At 41.2% G+C, this 27,660-nt stretch overlaps 1 protein-coding gene across 15 annotated transcripts in view; it reads left to right on the forward strand.

The window, feature by feature from the left end:
* The first annotated feature begins 155 nt into the window (after positions 1-155).
* Positions 156-27,660, forward strand: part of rapgef2b (Rap guanine nucleotide exchange factor 2b) — an 86,814-nt gene continuing 59,309 nt past the window's right edge. For 6 of the 15 annotated variants that reach the window (XM_018735827.2, XM_018735823.2, XM_029259180.1 and 3 more), the window contains exon 1: positions 156-936. In XM_018735827.2, coding sequence (XP_018591343.1) covers positions 868-936 — 69 coding nt within the window. In that variant the 5' untranslated portion in view covers positions 156-867. Of the gene's footprint in view, positions 937-1,580; positions 1,634-14,231; positions 14,310-17,868; positions 17,925-27,660 lie in introns of those variants that run through there. The other 9 variants (XM_018735821.2, XM_018735820.2, XM_018735828.2 and 6 more) reach the window with 4 other exon arrangements.

Consider the following 27,660-nt stretch of genomic DNA (forward strand, 5'->3'; position numbering starts at 1 on the left):
CGGATTCCTGCTGTGTAACCGGTAGGGCGGTAAGGAGCAGCGGAAGAAATAGCGCGCGCCCCCCACCCACTCACACGCCCGCTCTCATTTCTGCACTTCTGCGGTGTGTGAAGAGGGGGCGCCAGAACGTTTTCCGCTTCCCCTCCCACTGCTTTTTCTTCGCCTTAGTTTGCCCACATTGTTGTGAATGTGAACGGACTCGCCCAGGCGCAGCGTCGGCGTTGTCAGGCACCATGGCGGCGCCCCTCTCCTCCTTCTTAACCGACAGCGGCGAGCTCGTTTGCGGTCGTTTCTATTACGTTCATTTCTGAGCGTCACACACGCCGAGTGCAGAGTCAGCGTTCCACGAACGACGAGCGGAGGAGCTCCCGCGTGCGTTGGATTTTAAGCGTCTTATTAGCGGGCTGCTCTCGAGCACAATGCAGTGAGTCGTGAGAGGGAGTGTGTGCTGCGCCCAGGGTTTCTCTTCGGTGGCTCCATAAAGGACGATGCGCTGAATTTGTGTGCACTCTCGGTGTAGGCGCAGCAGCAGAGAGTCACGTACTTTTGGAGGGAACTAGAAGATCATCTGCCTTTGTGGCTCCAGGAGGGAGAGCGAGAGAAAAGCCGCCCCCGGGGCCCTTATCCCGGCCCGGGTTCGGAGCTCCGTCCGCTCCGCCCTCCCTCAGCCTCTGCCCTCTCTACGCTTCACGCCTCGGTCCCCGCGAACATCAAGTAGCAACAAAACTACAGCAAAACTACAGAAACTGACTCGTTATTGAGCCGCTTTTGCTTAGGTTTTACCTCACATTTTGTGTTATTTTTCGTGTACCGCGTCGCTTTTATTTAGTTTTTTTTTTTTTTTTTTTTTTAAATTCTTAAAAAAGAATGGCGTCTTACGTGGATAACAGTTTCCGACAGGCGGTGATGAAGAACCCGGCCGAACGGACGCAACAGGTAAGGAAAAAAATATTTTAATTTGTTTTAAGACAGACTAGTGGTTTATTTCCACTAAACCCCCCGTGTTTTTGGACCGAGAGCTGAAGGAGTTTCACTTAACCGTCGTGTACCGTTAGTTTTTTTTTTTTCTTTTTTTTTCTGCGTCCATCCATGCAGCAGTGTCCTTACTCATAGACTAGATGACTAAACTTACCTGTATTCGTGTATTTCTCACCATGATAAATCACTGATGAATCAGAAATGTTAACCAGAATTGCTGTGGTAAACAATCCGTATTTTGCCATACTGACATTTCATACTTCATCTAAATTCTCCTTTGCTCTTTTTGTGGCCTACTGCCAGTAAATATTGTAATCATTAACTGTATTTAAGCACAACACAAGTGTAATCTCCTCAAACGCAAATTGCCTTGTTTAATTTATTAAGGACTTGTCATTGTTCTCATGTAGTTTGACCTGAAGTTTCTCCTTTTGCAGTCATGGGATATTGCAAAAATTCTCAGTGTTTTTGCAATCACTGCCTGTGTAAGACTTTTAAAAGTGTCTTGTCATTTTATTTTTGCCCCCCCCCCCCCCCCCCCCCTTTTTTTGGTAGCTACCTTTATGTTTTAAGATGAAGGCTTTGAGTTTGTCCAAAGTGACTACGGTGATTTACCCGTGCACACAGTGGGGTATTCTTACTGTATCAGTTCTTGGTAAGTACCTTGACCAGGGGTGATCCTTTATTACAGCAGGAGTAGATTTGAACCTGGGACATTCAGACTGCAGGATGACAGTCCTAACTAACCTCTACACCGCCTGGCACTCTCAACAGTAATTCTCTTGTTAGTCTAAAGGTTCTGGTAATGCTTATGCCCTAGTAGCTGTCCTTTTAAAAATGGATACAATGATTCAGGACATTCCATACGTTGTGATCTTATGTCAGACAGAGCAAAAAAAAATTGCAGCATCTTGAGGGGATTTTAAGGATTTTTGGCAGTGCGGGGCATGGTAAGATCAGCTATAATGTGTTAAGATCTATAATGTGGTCTTAATGGCTCTGCTTTCACCTTCATACTTCACTCTGAATAAGGCTGAAAATGTGACCTTTATAGAAACATTTTCATGTTTGTATTATAAACTTATAAATATTTTACGGGACCCAAAACGCATAGTGGTATCCCCATGGGAACCTTTTTCAAATGCAAATCCTCTTTAGATGTATGTAGCCAGCTTAAGCCTATTACTGTGGTTGGAGGCAATTTTGCTGTCTACTAGGTTGCCATTTTAATTTGAACGTGACGGAGGAAATTTGGCTGTTTTTAAGGATTGTTGCTGAGAACCGTTACCGTGGTTGTTCTGTTGTTTCTTGATGTATAATTGCTGTTTCTTGCAATACAAATAAAATAGCAAAGTAAAGGCACTGAAACATGTTATGGTTTTCATAGTGAAAAGCTCCTGCATGAGCCTTGGTTGCAGCTGAAGTGGCTCTGCCAGTGCCACAAACATATGTTGTGGTATATTTGTAATGTGTACCATTTTATTTAACTTTTTTCCTAATTTATTTAGCTGAATCTTTTCTCTAAAATGACTTACAATGTTAAGGTTACAATTATTGCAAGCATACAATTATTTACCTATTTATACATAACCAGCTTTATACAGCTGGTTAATTTTACTGGAGCAATTTGTAGTACCTCACTCAAGGGTACCACAGCCAGTGGTGGGGCTCAAACCTACAACATTTGGATCCAAAGGCAGTAGCGCTAAGCACTACACTACATTGACAGCTCTCTTGCACTATTTTGGAATTGCTTGCAGAAATCCCTACCTTAAATAAACTCTCCTGTAATGAGGAGAGTTTGAGTAATGATCTTTTCAGTATACAGTGGACTGAAGAGTTCATATTGCGGTGGTGTTTTTAGTTTACATTTATTCATTTAGATGACACTTTTCTCCAAAGTGCCTTATAGTGTTATTTACCCATTTACATAACTGGGTAACTTTTACTGGAACAGTTTTAGGGTAAATATGTTGTTTTCAAGGGTACTACAGCTGGAGGTGGGGATTGAACCTGCAATCTTTAGAGCCAAAGGCAGTAGCTCTAACCACTACACTACCAGCTGTCCCTCGTTTCTTTCCTCTGTATGGTTGATCTGAATCAGCTTTATTGGCCAAGTATACCTGAGCATACAAGGAATTTGTTTCCAGTTTAGAGCAGACCTACAGTGCACATTCACGCATACAGGCTACATACACACATACTGGACTAGACATAGACTAATACAAACATGATAGCGCATGATGGCAGTGCAGCAGACAAGAACACAACAAATGGCAGAAAAACTTTTTAAAGATTATTTTACAAACATCTTTACACCATAAGACATTTACATTTCATGTTTTACATTTAAATGTAATGGTTCATGATTCTAAAAAATGTTTGGATGCAAATAAAATATTAGATTAATTTAAAAATCAGTTTAATCAATGGATTGTTTCTTTAGCGAGTGATAAGAATGCTAAAATCTGCAGTGAGTCAGAAGCAGTCAGAAGTAATGGATACATGAGGACCCTTTATCCACACATTTATCTGTAGTGAAATCAGTGAGTTGCTTATGTGCTCACAATTTCTGGCCCTCTAGCTATAAGGAGGTCTTTTCTTAGTATATTCTAAATAAGCACTCATACTGAGTAGGTCTGATGAGAAAGTGGATTGATTGCATGTAGGAGATGGGATCAAAATTCATGGTATAATGGAACTGTCAGTGTTCTTAGGTTTTTTTCCATTTAAAAATCTTATTTTTTCATTAAATACAAAGTAGGCTATTTGAATTTTTATATGCTTAGTTCAGATTTTTTTTGACATTGTCCATTTTTGTCTTAAACATTCTTTTATTGAATATGTCATGGGTTTTGGGGAAAAAATATAAATGTTAAATGGGCTTGTAAATCTAGTTCTCTGCAAGTTAAGATTTTTTTCTGTGACCCAGTAATTACACTGGCTAATACTTTAGCAGTTTTCAGTTTTTTACTTTAAAAAAAAAAAAAAAATTTCAAAGAAGCCCTCACTCAGCAGGAAGTTTTTAGAAAGAGAGTGTTTTATCGAATACCTACATACTGATGTTCTAACCTATTAAAATTGCCTCTTTTATTCAGTCCTGAGCCCATCACTCCCTCTAATGAACATGTCACTGTTATTAGTAGTCAGCTCATTAATCAGTACTTGGTACTAAGACAACATGTATAACTTTCTCATCAGACTGTGTAACAATCACATTTAATAAATGCACATTGTGTGCACATTATTAATAAAATTTAATCATGCCATTACAAATTGTGACTTGGCTTCCTAGGCAGGGAAATCATGCTGCTAATCCAATATTTTTATTGCAGTTATGTGAATGATTTGCAGAAAAATTTACTTTTTATTACAGTAATTGGATAATTCTCCCTCAAGGGCAATATTGTAATATAGTCAAACATGAGATGACATTTAATTTATGGACTTCAGGGTGATTGTCACTCTTTTGTAGTTGTGTTAAAAAAAGGTCTGTGTTACTTTGTACCTGATACTATTCAAAGCAAATTATTTGAATTTTAATTTTTTCAATTGCATGCTTTATTGAAGCAGTGCAGGTTCTTCGGTAGTTTAGGATTTGCTCCAGTACTTTCATTTGGTCTTGGCTTTTCTTGGTTTATTAACAGCTTTGTGCTTGTTCTGGATTCAGCTTGCCTATGCATTATTACCAAGATGCTGGCCAGTATTTCAAATTCAGATACCATAACACAATATTTTTCTGTGCTGTCTCTTTCTAGTCCCCATTTTCAACAAGATTATGCCCAGAACATTAAATGTGTCCTGGGAAATGTCTTCTTTGACTTGAAGTATAGAATGACTTCAAAATGGGAAATATTGACTGACTTTCTTGACTCTCAGTTGTGCAGAGGCCAGACCTTGCGAAGAGATTAATAAGGGGACCGAAATGTAGCCCCTTTATACCAGTGTGTGTTTAATCACTTGGGGCTCAGTCTGGGGGATCTTTTGGTTTGTGCTTCTTTTAAATCTCTATTGTTCTGTGCTCCACTCAGTCTGCTCCCATTGTGGCTGTGAGTGGAGGATGCTTCACGGACCCAATTAATAAAAGTGGAGGTTCAAATACTGTAGAAAGGTGCTGTTGATGGGGTTGCTGTGAGATTTGCTGAGCATTTAGGTTATTTGTTGCTTTTGACTATATTGCCCATACATGGTCTCATACCCCAAGGACAACATTGCCACCACAACATAAAGTTGACTTGCAGTCTCGGGCTGTGTTAAACTTGAGAATCAATTTTGTTGTGTCAGAGTTAGAATTGCCAGCCTTTGTTAGAAATTGACTCTCTGTTGTTTAAAAAAAAAAATTAGCAGTCATTCACGTGAAGTGGAAAGTTCGGGCAGCACGGTGTGCAAAGTGAGCAGAGCTGCTGTCTCTCAGCGCCTGGGTGGTGTGAGAGAACGTGGGTTCGATTCCTGCTCAGTCTGTGTGGAGTTTGCATGTTCTCCGTGTGTCTGTGTGGGTTTCCTCCGGGTGCTCCGGTTTCCTCCCACGGTCCAAAGACATGATGTTCAGGCTCCCCCATAGTGTGTGAGTGACACAGAGGGAGTGTGTTCCACTGATGTATGGATGAGTGACCCATTGTAAGTAGTCTGTTTAGCAGTGTTACACACCTTATTCACCAAGGTGACTGGGCTAGTAACACTACATAGTATACATTGTAAGTGGCTTTGGAGAAAAGCGTCTAAGTGAATAAATGTAAATGTTATGTATTATTGGGATTCTTATGGGTACTTGCATCATGTAGTGTGTATTTGATTCATTGGGATTCCTGGCCTATGATGTAGCTTGAAATAGCTTGAAATAAACTTTAAGTTGTCATCTTTTGGATGTTTCCTCTCAAGGTGATTAGGAATGCTCCAGGATTAACATATGGAAGAAGTTAAAAATGAGCGAGTCTTTGTTTTCCCTCACTCTTCCTTGTTGTGGGCTTTTTACATTCTTACTCTATTTACATTTATTCATTTACTTAATGCTTTCTTCCAGAGTTGCTTACAAGATTAAGCCACTTAGTAATTTTCCCATTTATACAGCTAGATAATTTAACTGGAGCAATTTAGAGTAAGTACATTGTTCAAGGGTAAAACAGCTGGAGGTAGGATATGAACCTGTGGTGTTTGGGTCCAAAGGCATCAGCTGTAACCACTTTGCTACCTGCTGTTCAATTGGAGCAATGCATGTCAGTGAAACTCATTAATCAATCCATGGTCACTGTGATTTACATTTGTTTATTTAGCAGATGCTTTTCTCCAAAGCATCTTCCCATTAACTCTATGTAGTGTTATCAGCCCACACACCTTAGTCACCAGGGTGACTTACACTGCTAGATACACTACTTAGACTGGGTCATTCATCAATACATCTGTGGAACACACTCTCTAACATTCCCACACTATAGGGGAACCTGAACAGCATGTCTTTGGACTATGGGAGGAAACCAGAGCAAACCCCCACAGACACGAGGGAGCACATGCACACTCCATGCAGACTGAGTGGGGATTTAACCCATGTCCTCTCACACAACCAAGGTGCTATGAGACAGCAGCGCCACTCGTGCCACTGTGCTGCCTTGTGATGACGTGCTTCCTGCCATGGGACAGATTTTGAAATTTGCTGCTGGTGTGAGGATTCCCAGTTATATCCTGATTTTGTGCTAACACACTGCCCAGAATTAGACCAAGAGGATGTTGGATACCATAAACTGTTAACTTGTTGTTCTTTAGGGAGGTAGAGCTGCACAGCTGTACCCTTGGTGTTTTGTTTAAAAAAAAAAAAAAGGGCTGGGGGGCTGGTGCACATTAAAATTCACTGTAACTCAATATAGCTGGGTGTAGACCAGAGAAGACAGTGGGTGGCTTGATCAAGCTAAAGTGACTCTGAATATTAAGATCTTACCTCAAATATTTCCCCTTTAGGCATCTTACTATTCTCAAGGCCATTCTCCATCTGTATGTGTTCTATCTTTAAGCACAAGAATTTGTGGCCTTCTTGGCCAAGGCCCACAACCATTATTATGAACTGGTTTGAGGGCTTCATGTGTTGTAATCATAATATGTGACATACAGAATTTTAAATGTTTCAGTTGGAAAAATTTAGTATTCAGTTAATATTTCAGTGCTGTGTCTCTAACTGTAACTATGTAATTGTGATTGAGAATTTATGGTGGTTATGGTAGGTATAGTGTATGTAAATGCTCTTGCCGGCCACATTCAACCTTTGGGCCACTCCTTAGACACCCCTGTTTAAGCACAGATGATGTCCATTGTGTTACCTTCTTGTATGTTAGAGAAGGTCTCCCAAGATTTTTGTGTCAGAGGTGCAAGAAAAGTGATACGACTTGTTTATAGACTGAGAAATCATTTGAATCTGTGCTGCAAATCCTAAATGTTTCACGGTTTCGTTATGGGTGCATACAGTAACCTAGCTGGAAGGCTGCTAATGTACCCACGGATTAGCAGAACCATGTCATGGTATTTTTGTTGTGGCCTAGCAGATTAGTGAAAACTTACCATGGTATTTTTAACTCCGGGGCTCATCATTCACACTTTTGATGGGGGAGTGGGGATTTGCTGACTACCAGGCTAATCCTGCACTTTTATACTTAGAGCAGATGAACACAAAATTTGCAAGCCATGGGCATCCAGGTTTGAATCCCATCCTACGCATTCAGGTGTGCTGAGAATTGGCTCTGGGAGTCCAAGACCTACAGCCAAATGGTGTGTATTGTAACCCAGAGGTGACACCTTGGACAGTTACTGTTCCTCCCCCCCCTTGCTGTACTCTGGGTCACATGTACTAATTAAGCTGCTGTTGGTATTAGTTTTGTCTGGCTAATTAGCTATGAGAACCTTTCGGGCGGTGATGGAGTTTGGGCAGGAAACGCAGCTTTTCTCTTACTGTTCCTTACAAGGTGGCAAGAGGGAGAAGATTGTTCCATCCTGTTATTTCTCAGGTACAAACGGCAAACCATTTAGTTGAGTATCAGAGTTGTTTAGTTATGTTAATGAGGGCTCTGCTGCCAGCTGTGTTTTCCAGCTAGTGTTTTGTAGGATTCTGCTTATTAGCAGAGTCAAAGTCTACCTGCCCTCTGTCTTTGTCTCAAGATCAGACCTCTGGTTATTTCCTTTAGTAGGAATATTATGCAGGATTGTGATGTCTTTTGCTGAGCTTGCAGGGCACATAACTTGTCTTTTTGAGTAGACTGTATGTATGGAGTACAGCTGGAAGAGTTTTTTTTTTTGGGGGGGGGGGGTGAAATAATCCATATGGTGCACAGACCCCCCCAGGGCAATTAGGGTTAGGGAGTGTTTTACATTTTATACCGTGTGCTGTTAGAACTGTTGTAAATGGGTCCCAGAGATCATTTTTGATGTGATGCTGACAGTTGGCATAGTGCCCTACGATGTTGGGCAGAATGAGATTTAGTGCAGATTCATTCACTGCCAATTACTTAGGCCTACCAGGGCCTTCACAGAAATTAAATTTGACCTCATTTTTCAAAAAGCTGAGTTCCATGATCTGTTTAGCTGTAACTTGCTGCCCTTCACTCATGGAACTAAATCTTGTGGATGAAGCAGTCAAACTGAATTTTGAAGGTAGAGCCTTTAAACGGGGGTAATTTATGCATTGTGATTGAGTTCCTGGAACATTGGCAGCAGACTATAGGCTTGCTTGTGTCACATGTAACGGTTAGTGATGGTGCCAGCACCCAACCTTGCTAATGACACAAATTGGCATGTATTAGCGCTGCATTGCTGACACTATGATGAGGAGCACAGCTTGTTTTTGCCTAAGGGTCATTCTGCAAGGGTAATACAAGAAAGCTATGAAACATGTTTTGACAAATCTGAGAGAAGGCATATGCAAACACAGGGCTATGCATAACCAGAGGAACTTGTTGCAGAATGTGTATAAAATTTGAGCTGTATGTTCTTTCTTCTGAGGTTATCTCCCACTTCCCCTGTCTGACTCCCCCCACCACACTTCAGTGCAAACTTCAATTTCAGCTTCCTGACTTCTAAAGTCTACATTTCTACCACTTTGTACCCTTGTGCCACTTGCAACCTGATGTGCTGCTGCTGTTTTGAAGCACGTGTGAGCAAGGTTCCCCCATTCTTGCTTGCTTGATAGCTATGTGCCAGAATACAGGAAGAGATCAGAACACATGCGCTATTTGTTGTACATGCGATCACAAACACACGTGCTATTTTCTCAGTCTGTTTATACACTTTCAGAGGGCTTTTTTAAATTCTACTCTTTTATGACTTATTATAGAAATCTGTTTCACTTATTGTAAAGAAACAATTAATGTTTATTTGGCTATATGCTTAGATGCCTGCATAAAAAGGAATTTTGTTGTAGTTGCTTTGTCTAGTGCTTAAGGCCGTGACCCTTTTCTACACACTGTGCTAATGGGAGGGTACATGGCTGAAAAGAACTGCTTGTCTATTTCTGCAAAAACAAATATTAAGATCCTTCAATATCTGTGATACATTGAAGAGAAAGGATGATAAAATATCAAAATTCACAACTAGTTTATACTGCAGAATAGACTGCCTTGAGAATGTCATTCGGTCATGGGTTCTAGTTTTCAGTGAGAATGCATCATCTCTTTGAGGAAAAATGTACACAGATTCTAAAGTTTGGTGCCATGGTACTTTTCAACTAATGGCCTACAGCTTAATAATTCATTTTTACTCTGCTTAGAGGCTCTAGATCTAATAAGTGTGTACAGTTGCAGAGGCCCGGTGGGGATGGTGGTACTTGCAGACGGCACTTGGAATTGGTGGCGACATGCCAGTCAGGACACCAGATGACGCAATGACGTCAGCCCCCTGGGTAATTGGTCAGATGCTCATGGCAAAAGCGGGACTGAAACCATATTTTTTAGGCTTATGATAGTTAAGTTAATCTTGACAGTTTGTAGACATTAGCTGCAGGAGCATTGCAGTGAAACAACTGACTGCAAGTTTTGCCATTAAGCCCAACACTGACAACGATGCTGTTGTATACCAGTGTCCTATTGTGGCAGCTTTGTGCCTTGCAAATTGGATTCATGGTTTAAGGTGCAGTCTAAGGTGAGCTTCTGTCTGATTGACCCCCATGGTCACATCCAACCTGCAGATGGTCAACGTTTGAGGAGCTGCTGCCTAGGGGTGCTATCACGCCCATTGCAATCCTATTTCCTTTGCCTGGCTCTAGGAGATGGTGTGACAGCTCAGCTCTCCTTTTAGCTGTTAGCTTATTCCAAATGCCTTTTACCTTCAGATTTCTGACCCACTGTTCTGATCTTTTGCCTTGTGTCACCTCCTTAACATGTTACCACCCCACACTCTTAACCCTGACTTATAGGCTACTCTTTGTGTTTTAAATTGAACTTCTTAAATACAATTTTTTTTTTTTTTCCCTTCCCCCTCCATGAGCCATTGTATGAAGTGTCCTTAATTTGGGGTTTTAGAGTGCAATGCATTGTGACACCAGAAATGCTTGTAAATGAAATTGTTGTTTCACAGAATGGGCTATTTTCTGGTTCTGTGTCTGTTGTACAAATGCAATTGTTTGACATCAGAATATATCAGCCAATGCAAAGAATATAGAGAAACACACTGAGCTGGTTGCCATTTCCCAAAGCAGCTGCTGCACTGCACTTTGTGGTGACTCTGGCCATCACTATGTCATGAGTTCTGTAGAACCATTGCAGACTGTTCTTTTGCCTAATCATCTCAGATGGACAGTGGCAGACAATCTTCAGGACAGCTTCCTGCAGTCTAAGCTATGGCTAGCCTTGTCTGATGCCTGAATTCCTCCCCTAAGGATGGGGGTCTTTGATATAACTCTATCCTTTTACACGTGCACTGTCCGTCCTTAGATACAACCAAATGATAGCTTTCTGTGAAATTGTTCTTAACTCGACAGTCTTATGTGGAAATTTGTTACATTTAATGTGACATCTTTTGGCTTTAAATTGATTTGCCTGGCTTCTGCAGTGATGTATTTTGAGTATAGTAGGAGCATGTTCTGAAAGTAACCCTGCTGGGCTACTGCACTGATCTTGATCCAACTTTGCATATCACACCCCCCCCCTCCGCCTTCCTGATTGGCCTTGTGCTGCGTTACACAAGAATGTTGAGCTGCTGTTATTTTTTTTTCCTTAGTGTGGTTAAGGCCCTTGTTACCAAATTTATAGCTGTGCCATGACAAGGGCAACTGTTGCAGTGTCTGAAGAAGGTTTGCCTATGGATGTCAAGCCATGCAGATACCACGCAATGACATATGAAATGTATATCTGCATAAATTTATGTACATCTGTGTTTGTCCACATGTCTTTAATATAAAGTTAGTACTTCCATCTTGGAAGCAGTTAATTATATTGCACGTGTTGATGATTTGGTTTTCTGACTTTAGCAATACTATAATTTTTCATTCTAGCATTACACCGTGTTTTGCTTGAATGCTGGGCTGGTGAGTGAAGACTACCTGCCCTGTGAGTATTTTTACATAGTGTCAAGCCCAGACTCGTGGCTTTTTAAAAAATTAAGACTTGGTCTAAGATGTAGTGATACCTATGCTTACTTAGCCTGTTTCGCACAAAGGGAAGTGATTCATGCAAGTGGTATCTATAGCAAAAGTATAAGCCTAAATGTTCCTATTCGATTGCAGAGCGGAAAGAACCATTGTTGCTCCCGTTTAGCTGCTTGACCAATTCTGTAACTGGTCTGCTTTTAATGTTGTTAGTGTTTTACTCAGTACTGCAGCATTAACTTTTTGTGGCATCAGTAGAAATAGCAGTGATATGTGCCAAATACAAATAGATCTCCGTTGCTGGTGTCGGTTATTTTAGGTATGCGTGTGTGCAGAAACGTTTGACGCTGATGTCTCAGAACGCACACTTCATATCAGAATATAGTGGTTTCACATTTTCATGCTACTTGTATGAAATATTATTAAATAGCTTTCAAATGTCATGTTTTGAAGCAAGCTATTTCTATATTGTTACAGTAATGTTTGCAGTCTATGCTGAGTGATCTTTTGAAGGAGGACATTTGAATCATTAAGTTAATAAAAGGGCTGAAATAATGGCAATACAGAGAATGTCACCTTGCAATGGTAAACCCAGAAGAAGAAAACCTTAAGCATTACACAGTACAGGATTAGTTGTTTTATAGTTAAAAAACTTGAGGCTCTTTGGTTGTGTAGAGTGTAGTTTCTACTTGCAAACCTACTTTGGTTTTCTTTTTTTTTTTTTGGGGTGTCTTGCTTTTGTCTTTAGTGTTTTCAGTGTGTAAGTTTGGGAAGTATTCCACAAGAAGCTTAAGTTATTTTGTGATTGATTGCTGTGTAGAAAGGGACAACATTGTTGACATTCATAGTTGTTTCATGTTATATAATGTTGCGCTGATAGCACTCGGGAGAGGATGTCTGTTTTGTTTGTGTCAGTATGCCGCAAAACCTGCAGACCTACAGAAATCTAATCTAGATCTTAGAAACAACAAAGCTTTCCTCTCAAGCTTAGTTAATGGCAGGACACACATCAGTAGAACTGGATGTGTCACTATAGAGATTTTGCAGACAAGATGAAACAATATGCTGTCTTACCAGACACAATGGCCATAGAATGTTATGATGAAGGAAACTAACTGTACTTAAGAATCACACTTCAGCAGCTATGTCTCTTTTTCTCCTAATATAATGCACAAATTGTATTTTCTATGAGATGTATGTCGCTTTGGAAGAAAGCATCTGCTAAATGAATGAATGTAAAATACAGTCCTCAAGCTTTTTCTTTGCCATTTGTATTGTAAACTGAGGATGAAGACCCCAGCTAGTGCTTATTTAGTGATGCCATTCAAGGTGATGATTTAAAATGCAGTTTCTGATCTGATGATGATAAAATATGGTGTGACACTGGGTTCTTCCAAACAATTAAATCAGGAAGTACAATTAGACTGACTGAAATGTGGATAGAAAGATGACATCACACATGCAACAGGGTGTGGAAAGGAGTCGTTCTTGCCCTTGGGCTGTACATAATTTCAGTTGTGTGTCTAACTGGCAAAATAAGACTTCTGACAGGAACTTGCTGACTGTGACAGGTACAGAAATGTAGTGGAAAAGAAGGATGACCAAAGGCAGTGTTTGGCCTGAAGGATCGATGAGGTGCCCTGTGCTTTAATTTGGTGTGTGAACGATAAGCAGCTGTTGTAAGGGAACCTGTCCATGTGGGGTCTAATTAAACATTTAATATTGTCCCTCTTGGAATTGGCAAAAAGGTCAGAATAATTTAATGGCCCTAGGTATTCCCCCCCAGTCAGTGATTTTATTTTAGATTCCCTGTTTTAAACAATTGAAATGTGAAAATTTTTGTTTTGGTCTATTCAGTCTGTTTTAGTGGTGTAAGTCCAAAGTATGTTGTCCATGTTCTGTTAATTTTTTTTTTTTTTTCTTTCCCCCTGCTGACCCAGCTTACATTTTCAGCAGGAAACATAAGTCTGGAACCTCTGTCCTTTTTATTTCAAGGCTTTTTTTTTTTTTTTAAAACAAAAAATGGAAAAAGCTGACAAGAACAGTTTACCCAAAGTGAAACCCCTCCAAATCTGAAAGTGGAATCCAGTTTTGGTGAATAGTAAAGTTTATTAATTTAGTAACATCAGGTGTCTCACTTCTTGGAGAATTATGAAAAAGGATCGACATGAACACAAAGTCCTGTGTTCTGTAATGTGTTGTGAAAGGCGTGACAATTCACCCACCACTGTTGTATTCTAAGTAAATGTTATGTCTGTATTCTTCTGGATAAAATGATGAAATATGTGCACTGTGCGCAGAAACCATTACCGCCAACATGTGTGGACAGCACCACCTTTTCCTGGAGGTGGCAGAGGACGATGGGTAATGCTGATGCTAAACATTCCACAGTGCAAAGCGGCGTATAAGCAGTCATGGAGGTAGGGCACTTTTGCTAGGAGAGATAAACAACACGGGGGTCCCCAGAGAACAGATCGGTGGCAATTCGCACTTACAGGAAAAACGAAATTATCCTCCAGCCACAGGGTTCCTACTCAATCGCTGATCACTATGTGCAGCCTTTTGCGTGCAATAAGATTAAAGTGGTCAAAAGATGTTAGTTTGTGATGGAAAATTGCTTGTGAGCAAGAAATCAACCACACCTCTGTATTTAACTCTCTGGCAGTTTCAAAACACAAGCCTTTAAAGCTGAGAGAGATGCGCTTGTGCGCCACTTTACATTGCAAAGGGACAACAGCATACCCCACGCTTTTGAAGTGAATCCCATTTCCTTCTGGTAAGAACAAAGTGGCTTCTTTTATTTCTGTGCATCCATTGAAGCGTTAGCTTAAGCAAATAGGTTTTGAAAAATTTCTTTAGTGTGGAATGAAATGGGAAGCCATAGAACTGGTAATTGGAAATGGCTGCAATTTACACGTTTCTGGTGCATTGGCCAAGGTCATCACAGCCACGCTGAAGTGCTGGGTTGGAGGTTGCTTGTGTTCTGGGTGTTGTATTAAATTATATTTTACACTGCAAAATAAACACTGTGCTTGAAATTGCATATAAGCAGATCTAAACGTCATTGCAAAAACTTTGTGCTTTAAGAAACCTTAGCTCTGTTGAGCACCTTAGCTCTTTTGCACACCTCCACTTGGTCTTCATATTCATTGCTAATTACAGAACTGCAAAGCTTTGAAATAGGTCTCAGCCTGAAGTGCAATAATACAATTCTTGTGCAGCTAGGTGGTTTTTTTCCTCTGCTGTGTGGCATAACAGTAACAACAAAGTACACAGTAGTCTCACAGGACACACTATTGCACTGGATTGTGACACTGTTAATTCAGTCACAATTTAATGGTGTAATATCCCTATTCTGTCTTGTTTTCACAGAAAACATAAATTCCTGCTAGAGGTGTGACATATTTATTAAAATAGGTGGGTAAGTGGCGTTTGTGTGGCGTTCTCTAGCAACCAGGACCCCCTAGTGAGGAAATGCAGAAATTTGCTGTAGACTGTATGGCTGAGAGGGGAAATGTCAGTAGGAAAACATCTTTCATTGGAGCAAGCAATGAATTATTAAATTTCAAAATGAACATGCTGTGCTTTCACAGAGGGGCCTTGCCTTACTTTTTGGTCTTTTTAGGAGACCTCATGCACATTTGTCATCCTGTAAGCTTGAAAAGAGTTACTTTAATTTTTATGGTCTTTTCTGGCAGATAAAAAATTTGGTCCTCGATTAGACTTTGATTTTGTCAGAGTAGATATATTTGGTTACTACTCTGACTTTACCTACCGATTTACATTTGTTTATTTACCAGACACTTTTCTCCAAAGCGACTTCGAGTAAACTATGTAGTATTATCAGCCTACACACCTTGGGTGACTTACACTGCTAGATATACTACTTCCAATGAGTCACTCATCCGTACACCAGTGGAACACACTGTCATTCACACGCTGTGGGTGAACCTGAACAGTATGTCTTTGGACTCTGAGAGGAAACCGGAGCACCCGAAGGAAACCCATGCAGACAACATGCAAACTCCAGAGACTGAGTGGGGATCAAACTCGCATCCTTTCACACCACCCAGGTCCTGTAAGAGCAGTGCTCTGCCACTGTGCTGCCCAACTGATGGAGTGCTGTACTGATGGAGCCACACTGTGTCCTGTGCAGATACCCACCACTCCAACACCTTTTGTCCATCAGTGGTACAGTGCTGTGACAGAGAGCTATGGACTGATGTGACAGTTCATGGCTGCCAGCCACCCAGCGGACTAACAGTTGTGGCTTAGCTGTTGACAGCGCTGACCCCTCTAACAGAACAGTGCCTGCTTTGTTTTATTACTTTGGGCTCCCTGTAAAAATGGTTTAATGTTTAGTTCTGAGCTCTTTCCTGAGTTGAAAAGAGTGCTTAAATCTATGTGATTTAATTTGTTCCCCCTTATTTCAGTGAGGTTGTGAGCATTAAGCTCTACTCTTGATTTTAAACATTGTGTTGGACTTCAAAAATGAACTTTCCCTTGTTTGTTGCTTTTGAAACACTAGGGCTGAAAATTTTCCTGTGATGTGATACTTAAATTCCATGTGTGCAAGTATACATGCGAGAGAGACTGAGTGCAGGGAAAACATGAACAAAAAATACTGACTGAAGTAACTACCGTTTCAGAGTTGTCATCAAAAGCTCATTGGGCAACAACATACTTACCAAGACAATGTAATAATATAAAGAAAAGGAAAAAAAATCCAAATGTATATTTTTGTACATAGCATTATTGCACTTTTATTTGGAAGTATGTTTCCTTTAGAAACTCACTGTGACCCAAACTATATCTGTGGCTGGTCACAGAAAAGAACTTGCACTGAGAACTTTGCGATTCTCGAAACACTGCGTTTCAAAACTAAAAACCGTATTTGAAAGCACCAGGCAAAATGTCCAGGGTGGTTTTTTTCTTTTTTTTTTTTTTTTTTTTTTTTTTTTTAAAACGGGTTCTCTGCCTTGCAATGCTATATCAACTTAAATACACAAAGTCAACAATCTATATAAATCTCTAATCTGGTTAGACGGCACAAGTGGTGGTATTTATAATCGCACACAGGCTGAAACCACTTGTTCTGAGCAGGGTTGCAGCGAACTGGAGCCCAGCCTGGCAACACAGGGTGCAAGGCTGGAGGGGGAGGGGACACAGCCAGGACGGGACACCAGTCCGCCTCAAGGCACCCTTAGCGGGACTCAAACCCCAGACCTGCCGTACTACCGTGCCCCCCCCCCCCCCCATTCTTTGTAATGCTCTGGTCTAATTTAGGCCCCAAATTACAGGTACTGTTGACAGATACTTTTGTTTTTTCTGTAGCATGCATACAGAGAGGCATTTTGGATGAAGCACACCCACATGACAACCCACTTGAACAGGCAACCCACACATAAGTCTCTTATCTGCATTATTCACCATTGCAGGGAAGCTCCTTCAGTCTGCTTTTGTCCGTTTGGAGACTGCGGTGGCAGGGATTTTATCAAAACTTTGGCTTACTTGTTTCCTGTCTCCTGTGTTTTCTCTGACATGGCTAAGTCACCCTCATTTTTTGCTGTAATTGCTCTCCAGTGCTAGCACCTACAGAGTGGTAATGAGTCAGAGGATTATGGAATATGCAAGAACATGCCAATGTGTAAGATCAGTTCAGTACTGACAAATGTCAAGGATATTCTTCAAGAAATGGATTGTTAAGTTGCTGGTTGGAGCACTTGTGCTGTGGAAGGGTGTCTTTGGTAGAAAGGACAGCAAACTGTACTAAAGCGAGTCACGCTGTCGGGGATATATCAGTCGGCAAGCACTGCTCTTCCTGACTACACAATATTGGTCGTCTACAACACAGGCCGGGGGTGTGGTGGCGCGGTGGGTTGGTCCGGGTCCTGCTCTTCGGTGGGTCTGCAGTTCGAGTCCTGCTTGGGGTGCCTTGCGACGGACTGGCGTCCTGTCCTGGGTGTGTCCCCTACCCTTCCAGCCTTACACCCTGTGTGCCGGGTTAGGTTCCCGTGCCCCGTATGGGGCGAGCGGTTCGGACGGACGGACAACACACACCTGGCTTCCATTTCAAAACTTTATATTCTGTGACTCTACGGATGGACTGCCGTTCAGGCAGAGACTGGTGAGGTGGTACATTTTGTACTGGGGACATTGAGGCATGACTTGGGAACCAGGGTGGGGGAATGATCTGGGGAATGGGAGGGTAAAAAGAGTGAAATAACAAGATGTACTGAAGATAGTGGGCAGAGGATGGAATAAGCTCCTCAGGGGCCAAGATAACCTAGAGTTGCTGACAGTTCCTGCCTTTCCATCTGGCACTAGCAGAAAAAACAGATCTCGCATTGTTTCTGCCTGTAGTTGCGCTTTACAATGGATAGGTTTGCAGGTGACTTCTTTGCATAACACTACTATGTCTTCCTCCCACAGTCAGCTGTTGCCAGAAAGTGCTTTTCATTTACCTTCTTTTAAAGAAATGTTAAATTTTTCAAGTACTGTATATAGAAACCTGAAATTTGTGTATTCAGTGTAGATTCTATTGTTCTTCAAAGGGCAATGGTGAGTATTGTCTTAAGTCTTTTACAGAGGAGCTACAGAAATACAGGTGATAAATGTACCAGTTTGTTTCTTCAGTGTTAGTGTACCACGCAGCATCTGTTCAGCAATCAAGCCGATATCTGTAACGCCACACATACTGCACCATGAGATTTGTTTTGTGCCATTCTCACTCCTTCCCTACTTGGCTGATTTCACAAGCATGGGTTTTTCTCCTGGAAATCAAGTTAACTCTGATTGTATTGGAATTTTTCACGGCCAGATTGGTTATTGACCTCGCAAAGTAAGGGGCTGTCTGTTCCGCACAGTTAACAGCGTGAGCATGTGAGCTTTGGTTGAGAGTTCACTGAAATGGAAGCAATGTGTTAGGGATGCACACGTAGTCTCTCGCAGTTGTCTGCTCTAGTTTGTTGGCCTTTTTCTATCTGCCTTGTTGTTTGGAGGTGCATTACAGAAAAAGTTGTTTCTTAGTGATGCGATTTTGAGTATGAATGTGACTCCAGTGGGGTCAAGTGGGTTTTAGATGACTGTTTATATAAACAAGCCTTTGGCAGTGGTGCTCTTGCACTGTAGCTACAGCGTGGGAAGCGCACTAGAAATACAGTGGCGGTGATAGTGAATAATGGACCCAAGGACTAAAGTCAGGCACTCAAGGAGGTTACAAAACATTGCTCATTTTCAGTTAGGAAGAAAACATCTGTGTTATGTTTACAGCCAAGCCAAAGGAAATGGGATTTTAATGCCTTTTTAAAAAAAAAAAAAAATCTGAAATTTTAAAAAAGCTTTATTTCTACTGCTGTGTTTAAATGTTGTCTTATATTTTTTTTAAACCATAGAAACTTATCTGGGGCTTGTGCCCAGGAAATGCCCACCCATTCCTTAGTATTCATGACAGGCTGTAACTGAGAGCTCTGTTCCGTTTACTGTAAACATTTATCTATGCTTGGAACAGCTGTCCTTGCTACCCGCTGAAACTGATACTAGGTGGGCTAAAAATAAACTGTTTTGAAATTTAGGATTCGCTACACTCAAAGCCAGCCATTTTCTCTTCCCATTTTTTTTTTTGTAGTACTTCGAAATGATACCAACTGGTATAAATGCATTAAAAGGGGAAATGGCGAAAGCCAGTGTATTTCCAGGGCTTTCGTTTCATGTAAGCCATTGATTTTGTTTGCATGGTGCAAGCTGTTAATTTCACATCCTTGAAAATCCCCAATGCTTCATGGGTTTGGTTAATGAAGATGTTTGAGAGGTTGTTTCTGAAATGGAAAAGGTCTGACCTACTTTTAAACAAGTTGAATACTTGAATAGGTTACAAAAACACTTAGTTTCCCCTCAAGAAATACTTAATCTCTTTTGTGTTTGGTGTGTGAGTATCATAAATAGCTTTTGTTGTGCTGCATTTTTGTTGAAATCCTATAAAATACTGCAGATAATTGTTTCACAAGTGAAGGCTTTCTATACCTCCATTTCCTATACTTTCTCCTTTTGAAACTTGGTACAGCCCTGACAGAAGGCGAGAAATCTCTGATCTGGCACATGTAGCATTGGCGTCTGAGATTTTCTCTTACAGTAAAAACATTTTTCAGGGACAAGTGTTAAATAGCGCACAAGCGCTGAGTTTCTTCCTTCTCAGCAGTTTGGCGAGGTAAAATGTCACATTTTCTCTTTTTGCTGAAATTCTTGTCCCTTTTGCTGCCCTTTGCCTGCCTATCCTGAGTATGATATTAATCTTTGCCTTCAAACGTTTCTCACAGGCGTGACAGAATAGGGTGGTGGAAGAGACTGTTCTCGCTCGAAATGGCAAAGTTTCTCTTCCAGCCTACAGGATCCCCTCCCACCGCTTTCTCACATTTTATTTCGAAAAATGCCAAAGGGAGCTTTGATATTACCTGGTCCAAGGCTGGGAGATTGGAAGCAGACTTATGTGTGATATTGCACTTTTTCTGGCTTATCTTCCTACCATCTTGTTAAGGAAACCAATGCATTACCACACTGATGTGGGAAGTGTGCATCTGTAAACCATAAGCAGGGCAAGTGCTGCTGTACTCTCAGGGTGGCAACTGTCTACATCAACATTTTGTTGGGATATTTTTGTTTTTATCAATGTCCCCTTTAAAAAACTGAAATATTTCAGATTCAAATGAAGAAAATTTATATTTCATTTGTTTCTCCCCAACATTTCTGTAGCAGTTTGGAACCTGTGCTGACTTTGTTTCCTCTCCCCTCTTCGTCAGGGTTCGTTTCCTGTTTAAGGTTGCATATGACAAGTTTTTTCTGTTGTAGAAAATTCAAGAGAACAAGTGAATGATTCACACCCCTCATTCATTACTTTCGGAAGAAACTGAAAATGGCATTGGGCACCTTGCAGGGAATTTTTCTAGTAGTAATTTCATGGGCAGCCTGGTGGATGCAGTTGTGCCCTTGCTGCTCCAGGGTTAATCTCTATTCATCTGGGTGACTGGATGTTGCCCTACTGCAGTCTGACTAAACAGGCTGGTTCCTTGTAGTAGCTCTGACACATTTTTCTGCCCCTTCTACGCCCCCACCTCTCTGCTTCTTCCCTTCTTTTCCTCTGTGGTGGGGGTTGTCAGTGCTTTGCCAAGTTTTTCTGAGCAGACTGTTCTCACAGAATCTAATGTTATGGCAGAATGGGAAGCTGCAGTGCTCCTTGCAAGATTTTCACACACTTCCTACCTAGCTTCCTTGTTTTGTTTGGGAGAGAGGAGATTAATGCCTTTCTAGGATGTACTGCTGGATGTGTCTATACCATACAACGCAAAGCAGCCTGGAGAGCGGCAGCATGTACTGTTCTGTCTCCGCCCTAACTCCAGGCTCGAGGCCCATAAAGGGGCCATTGTTTCTCCAATCCCAGTCTTTCAAAAGCACTGATTGCCAGGCTGGAAAGGAAACCACGGAGAGAAATTAGTGGTTGTCAAAGTGGAGGGTACTAGCTGGAAGGGCCTCTCTCCCCTCAGCCAAACAGAGGAGAAATGCATCTTGGCTGTTTAAGGAAGAAAGTAGAGCAGGAGCAGTAGTTTTATTCTACAGATCAGTGACTGCCCTTGTCAGTACTTCCAGGGTTTCTGAACACCCTGAAGCTTGTAGTTATGGCCTGGATGGAATGGAATCGATATCATAAGTGTTTCCTGGAATTTCATTCTTCGGAGTCCTTAGCAATCACTTCACCTGGTGCTATAATAAGGATTTTGAATCTGTCCGAGAACAATACAAAAAAGTGCATAACATCAACAGGAGGAAATTTGGGTGCACATGTGATTGAGTACAGTAAGCTTGTCACACACTGCTGTATAAACCAGTATACCTTACACAAGTAGCTGTATATAGGCTTTTTCAATTAGACAAATTATTCACTATTGAACAGATAACAAACCTGTACATGTTTATCGAACACTTAAGAGGTTAGGGGAGAAGTGAGTTCAAAAGAGGCAAATTTTGAGAGCCACCTTAGATGTAGAGAAATATTCAGCAGTTCTGAGTGAGGGGGGGGAGAAGTCATTTTACCACATCAGAGCCAGAACCGAAAACCTTTATGCTGTTGATTTTTGACCTTTTGTGTGGATACCACCAAGCTGGCATAGGTGGAGGAGTGTAGCAGTCTGGAGTGTAGCAAGTGATTAGGTCTTGTTGATGATGGGGAGCAGTCTATTTGGCTGAGTAGTTAAACTGAGTTGTTACACATAGTCATTTCACTGTAGCTTGTTAGTCATTAGAGTATATGTCCAGTTCCTGAAACATGGGTTTTCGATTCTATCCATGTGAATTCATGTAGAAGGTGCTCCCCCAGAGCGGTTCAGCCATATAATCTGAAGTAATTAGGTACTCACATGATCTTTTGTTTGAGTAGCACAGAGCAATCTTTATTTGGCCTAGTTTGTCTGCTACTGTTTGAAATTGTTTGGTGACAGAAGTAGGAGAATTCAGATCAAGCTTTTCTTCTCTTGACCTCCCATCTTTTCTTTGTGAAATGGGCACAAATGTGTCCTGTCCTGAGATGTTGCTTTTGAGTTATATTTACATTAGTAGCCTTTTTTTTTTTTCCCCTCCCCAGGGTCAGATTCTTGGAAATCGGTTACAAAATGTCATTCTGTCTGCAGTGAGCATTGATACTTTCCACTTTATCAAAATATTTCAAATATGCATACACAGCTTTGAATTGTCTTTATACTTCTTGTATAGGAAACTTGAGCAGCAATGACTGACTGTCCCACCTGATGCAAAAAGCAAAGGAGCAGACCTTTCATTACAGCAGGCTTGAACCACTATCCTTGGTATTTGGCTCTTATGCACTGACAACAGAAGTGCTATCAGATCTGCCTATTTTTTCTCATCCACTTGGTTTTTGCTGTTGGGGGGGGGGTGCAGTGGTACTGAGCTGCCATTTAATAGTATAGCATTAACATTTTTGTGTAGTTTACTTCAAAGATAGAAATTAAAGCAACTCAGTCACATAAGTTAGTCTGTATTGGCTGCTTGTGTCCAGGATTTGAACAGAAAGTGTTCAACAAATTGCTTGGATTTTGAACACATTGCATTATTTCACATCAAACTGGTAGTAAAATTTGTTTTCTGTGCGAAGAGAAATGAAACCTAATAGAAAAGTCTGCAGCCATGCAGCCCCTGCTGTCTGCTCCATTCCAATAGACTTTACTCCCATGCACCTAAACCATCCTGCCAGAAACATCCGCCCTACCAGCAGGCTGCCTTTTTGTAATGTGGGGCTGTCCCTTTCTTGCAGTGATCAGATGTATAGTACCACAGCCATACATTCCAATCCACGATGGAGTTTTTCACTGCACTATTGTTTGTAAACAAAAAAACTGAACACTGATTTAAATGCTTTAATTTGCAACTTTTAACACAGCTTTTCATATAGCAGCAGATTTATGAAGACCATTCTAGGATTCTGAGAATGTTGTTTTACTATGCAATTGTTTTTATCATTTCCCTTTCAAATTCTACTTTCACCCTTTGTGAAACCCTCATCAGCTTTAACAGGTATTTGCATCTTCTGTGTCATTTGGGGTGACTCATACAGTGCACTTAGATAAATGTGTTTTGCATAACAATTGTATATAACTGTATTATTGGACCACACAATGTGTTCTTCGCGTACAGTGGGGGTGGTGTTATCCGTTTATTGTATTTCTGCGGACAGAAGAAACTTCTGTGTTCTGTCCATCGGTCTGTCCCTGTTCTACAGTCATACCTCAGCCAGACAGGCATGTGGTCCTCTTGGCATGCTCCCTGCACACTGTTGAGGAAGTCTATTTGTGTTGGGCTTCAAGATACAATCTTTGAGTTGTCATCCTGGAATGTGGGCCATTGGCTCAGGTGACATGAGTGCAGTGACATGGACTGTACAGCAGCTGTTTTCATGGGAAATTCCAGTGGTGCCAGAATGGTACTGGCATCTCTGCATACAGAGGGGACCTGCTGATAGCCAGATTCAGATGTGCAGCTGTGCCATGGCCCTGAACTGTGTGTCTGACCTTCTGTGAATGAACACAAACTATTTGCTGGGACAAGCGGTTCCGAAAGTGTGTGTGTGTATTTGCTGGTTATTGTGGGTAGTACCCTGTAGTCTGGAATCTTATGTCCAGCCTGGGGATGGGGAGAGAGGGGACTTCACAACCTTTTTCTAGTCTGACACTTTCTTTTCAGTGTACACTGAATAAGATGTATGGAAAAGGTTTCAACAATAGCTGGACCCCTTTTCATTTCTTATCCTGATTTTCAGATGGTATTTCACATTCACATCTTCACTTTTTTTTTTTTTTTTTTTTTTTTTTTTTTTTAATAAAGCATTCTTCTCAGTGTGATGCAAAGTGCTGAACAATCGATTTTTTTTTTTTTTTAAAAAAAAAAAAGGGATAGTGACAGAAATAGTGATAATGTGTGATAGAGTTGGGCAAGTAACTGCTGGCGGCTGTGGAGAGGAAAACAAACTCCTAGCTGTGAAGAAGAGAAGAATGTAACTCTCGGTGTCCAAGTGCCAGTGGTAGCTCACCCCTTTTGGGCATTCTGAAATGTTTACAGAGAACCTGTATAGGTGTGTGTGTATCTAAAAAAAACAGTACTAAGTGCAGCATAAAGCTAGTGTTTGTAGAGACAGAAGTCATAATCCAGGCCCAGTTGGTTGAACCTGTGGGGGTGGTGAGTGGTCATGCATTCCTGGCTTCAGGTGGCATCCTAAGGATGCTGGCACTCTGGTTCAACTCTGGACTTTCCACCTGGCTCAAATGTTCCCAGGAGTGTTGTAATGCTGTGGCAGGAGAGATGGGAAGAGCATCTGCTAAATGAATAAATGTAAGAGAGAACAGCCAGTGAACACAATGTTGATGTACGCCACAGGAAAACTGTTTGTACTTAACCTCAACACCATTTTCATTACCTGATTTTGGTACCTGGGATGAACTGGATGGATCAGTGTTTGCAGCAGATTTGAAAATTGCTTGCTTTTGTGCAAAAACAGTTAATTTTCTGATTTTTGTGTCCGTTTCCTGTTGATGTAACTTCTACCTCTACAGTGTGTGATTTTCAAGTGCAGGGGAGGGATGTGTGAAGATGTTTCTCACAGCTGGCAAACAGGAACATTGCCTACCAGTCTACATATTGGCAAATAGCAGCCTTAACCTAATTAGTTCAGGGTTTTTCAATGACTGCCCATAATGTCACAAATGAAAGGGTCTGAAGATCAGCAGTGCTAATTGTATCTACAGAGTGACTCTGGCATGAGGACCTTGGGCATCCTTATTGCGTGGTCACACTGACTGGTTATGTGCTGCATTGCACAGTTCTTTAACTAGACCTTCCTTGAATTTGAAATGCCTTCGTAACAAGACTGTTACCCTGTGTTAAAATTTCATCACTACTGTTTACTCAATCTTATGTGAGCTAACACATCCCCTACTATGTTTGTGTAGTTGGAACATAGTAGTAAATGAGTGATCTCCTCCCTATTAAGGTATATGGAACCAAGTACTGTGTGGGTTTCTTCCAAGTGCTCCAGTTTCTTGCCACAGTCCAAAGACATGCTGTTTAGGTGGATTAGTGACTTAAGTCACCTGTAATGCTCACGCGCATTTCAGTGTGGCAGGGAGGAAGCACGTTTCCCTTGTGTATGGATGAGTGACTCACTGGAGGTAGTGTATCTAGCATTGTAAGTCACCTTGGGTGAATAAGATGTGGGCTGATAACACTACATAGTGTTGTTTGGAAATTGCTTTAGATAAAAGCATCTAATAAATAAATGTATGTGCAGAGTCACAGCACCTGTAAGGAGCCATGTTTTACTAAATGCCATATTCCATGAATTCATTGTGCATGTCCTTGTAACTACACCGAACACACAGTGAATGTTGTCAGTACAGGAAGGCCTCACTCTGGGTACTGACTTTCTTAGCTGTACACTGCCTTAACTTTGGTTCATGCTCTGTTCTCTAGCTGAAGAATGTTTGCTTGGATGCAGCTGCTTACATGCTCTATCTTGGCCTTCAGGTGGCTGAAATGCATTGGCTCCTAGTTTGGCCAGAGCAGTCAGGGGGACCGGTGCTCTCACAAGTGCAGGGGTGGATTTGCTTTTTGTGAAGTCGGTGATATGTTTTATTAGAAGTCAAAAGCTTAATGAGGAAATTAATCAAAGGTTGATGAAATATAAAGGGCCAATAGCCTCCCAAACACCAGCTAATATGTTATTACCTTATACAGCTTGCTTTTACGGTCAGGTGTGAGGTAACATACTGAAGTTGGTTAAAGGGAGTCAGGAAAACAGTGCCTCATGTAAATTCTGTCATTTGCTCTGCATTGCTTAGCTTATGAAAAGAGCTGGTCAAGTACTGGAATTTGGTGGAGTAATTTGTACCTCCCACCGACCTGACCTGACAACCCTGTAGCACACTCCCGTGACAAGGTTGCGTAAGCATAGGGAAAGACTGGAATCCTGGCCACATTCTGTGCATGCTGCTGTAGTAAGGAATGTGTAGCTGTTAGTCTTGTCATGCCTTAAAGGCACTGGGAAGGAAATGCCCCAGTATAGGAATAAACACAGCTCTCTGAGGGCACTTTTTCATTGTAATCGCTCCTATGATCAGCCTATTACCTTGCATTCCTGATGTAACCATGGTACAGGAAGTGTTTGGTACTATGATTAATCTCATTTTGATGAGTAAGGTACTGGGTAGCTGTTCTAAGGTATTCTTAGATGCATCCAAAAGTCTCACAGCCACCTTTCCATAACAACTTTGACGGGATTATTATTATTTATTATTTAGTGTTCAATAGCATGAGTCATTCAAATGTGGTGGTAGACAGGTAGTGCTGGTGTGTGTTAGCTTCTGGGCTGTGGGTTTGAATTTTGCTTAGTCTGTGTAGTTTCTTCCCCCTGTGTTTTTGTTAGATTTCTCCTATTTACATTTATTCATTTAGCTGACGCTTTTCTCCAAAGCGACATAGATGTATGTCGCTTTGGAGAAAAGCGTCTGCTGAATGAATTCCATTTCGCCAATGAATTCCATTTCCATGAATTTGAACCATTCCTCCCGCAGTCCAAACATAGACATGTTTTTGGTGAATTTGTAAGTCTAAATTACCCTTTCAGTTTGAGTGTATATAGATGCATTCCTGTCTAACTTACACTACCTACAGTTAATTATCTACTGTTGTAAATTGCCTTGTGCAAAGTGTCAGATCACTGAAGTTAATTTTATGTTGCAAAGGAGAAAACATGCAAAATGAATGAATGTTTACATGTGTTCAGTTCATGTAGGTTCCCCAATTGATTGGTGTAGCAGTGCGGTGGTTTGTTGTTTTTGACTGTGACATCTCTGGAATGTCTGCTCTCTGACCAAGTACTTTTTCTGTTTCTAAACCACACCATCAGATCAAGTCATTAAAAACAATTGATGAAAAGGGAGGACTCCCAGCTCCCCCTGAAGTTGATTTGTCAGACTTGCTAGATCTTCGACTACAGGTAGTCTGTTTCCGTGAAGTTAAGAACTCATCAAGATCAAACTTTTCTTAAGCAACAGTATACATATTCATTGTTGGGTAAAGAGATGAACACTTAAGGATGGACAAAGAATGCTACCAATGTGAAGATGTCACCTCAGTGTACAGGAATGTTACTGAAGCATGATGCAGTAGGTAACATAGTGACTATACACTGATCAGCCACAACATTAAAACCACCTACATAATATTGTGTAGGTCCCCCTCACGCTGCCAAAACAGCTCTGACCTGTCAAGGCATGGACTTCACAAGACCTCTGAAGGTGTCCTGTGGTGTCTTACACCAAGATGTTAGCAACAGATCCTTTAAGTCCTGTAAGTCCAGCACATCCCACAGCTCTTTGATTGTACTGAGATCTGGGGAATTTGGAGGCCAAGTCAACACCTTGAACTTTTTTTTCACATTCCTCAAACCATTCCTGAACAATTTTTGTAGTGTGGCAGGGTGCATTACCCTGCGGAAAGAGGTCACTGCCATCAGGGAATACTGTTGTTGCCATGAAGGGGTGGACGTGGTCTGCAGCAACTTTTTAGGTAGG

The sequence above is a fragment of the Scleropages formosus genome, chromosome 16 (assembly GCF_900964775.1).
Source record: "Scleropages formosus chromosome 16, fSclFor1.1, whole genome shotgun sequence".
Lineage (NCBI taxonomy): Eukaryota > Metazoa > Chordata > Actinopteri > Osteoglossiformes > Osteoglossidae > Scleropages > Scleropages formosus.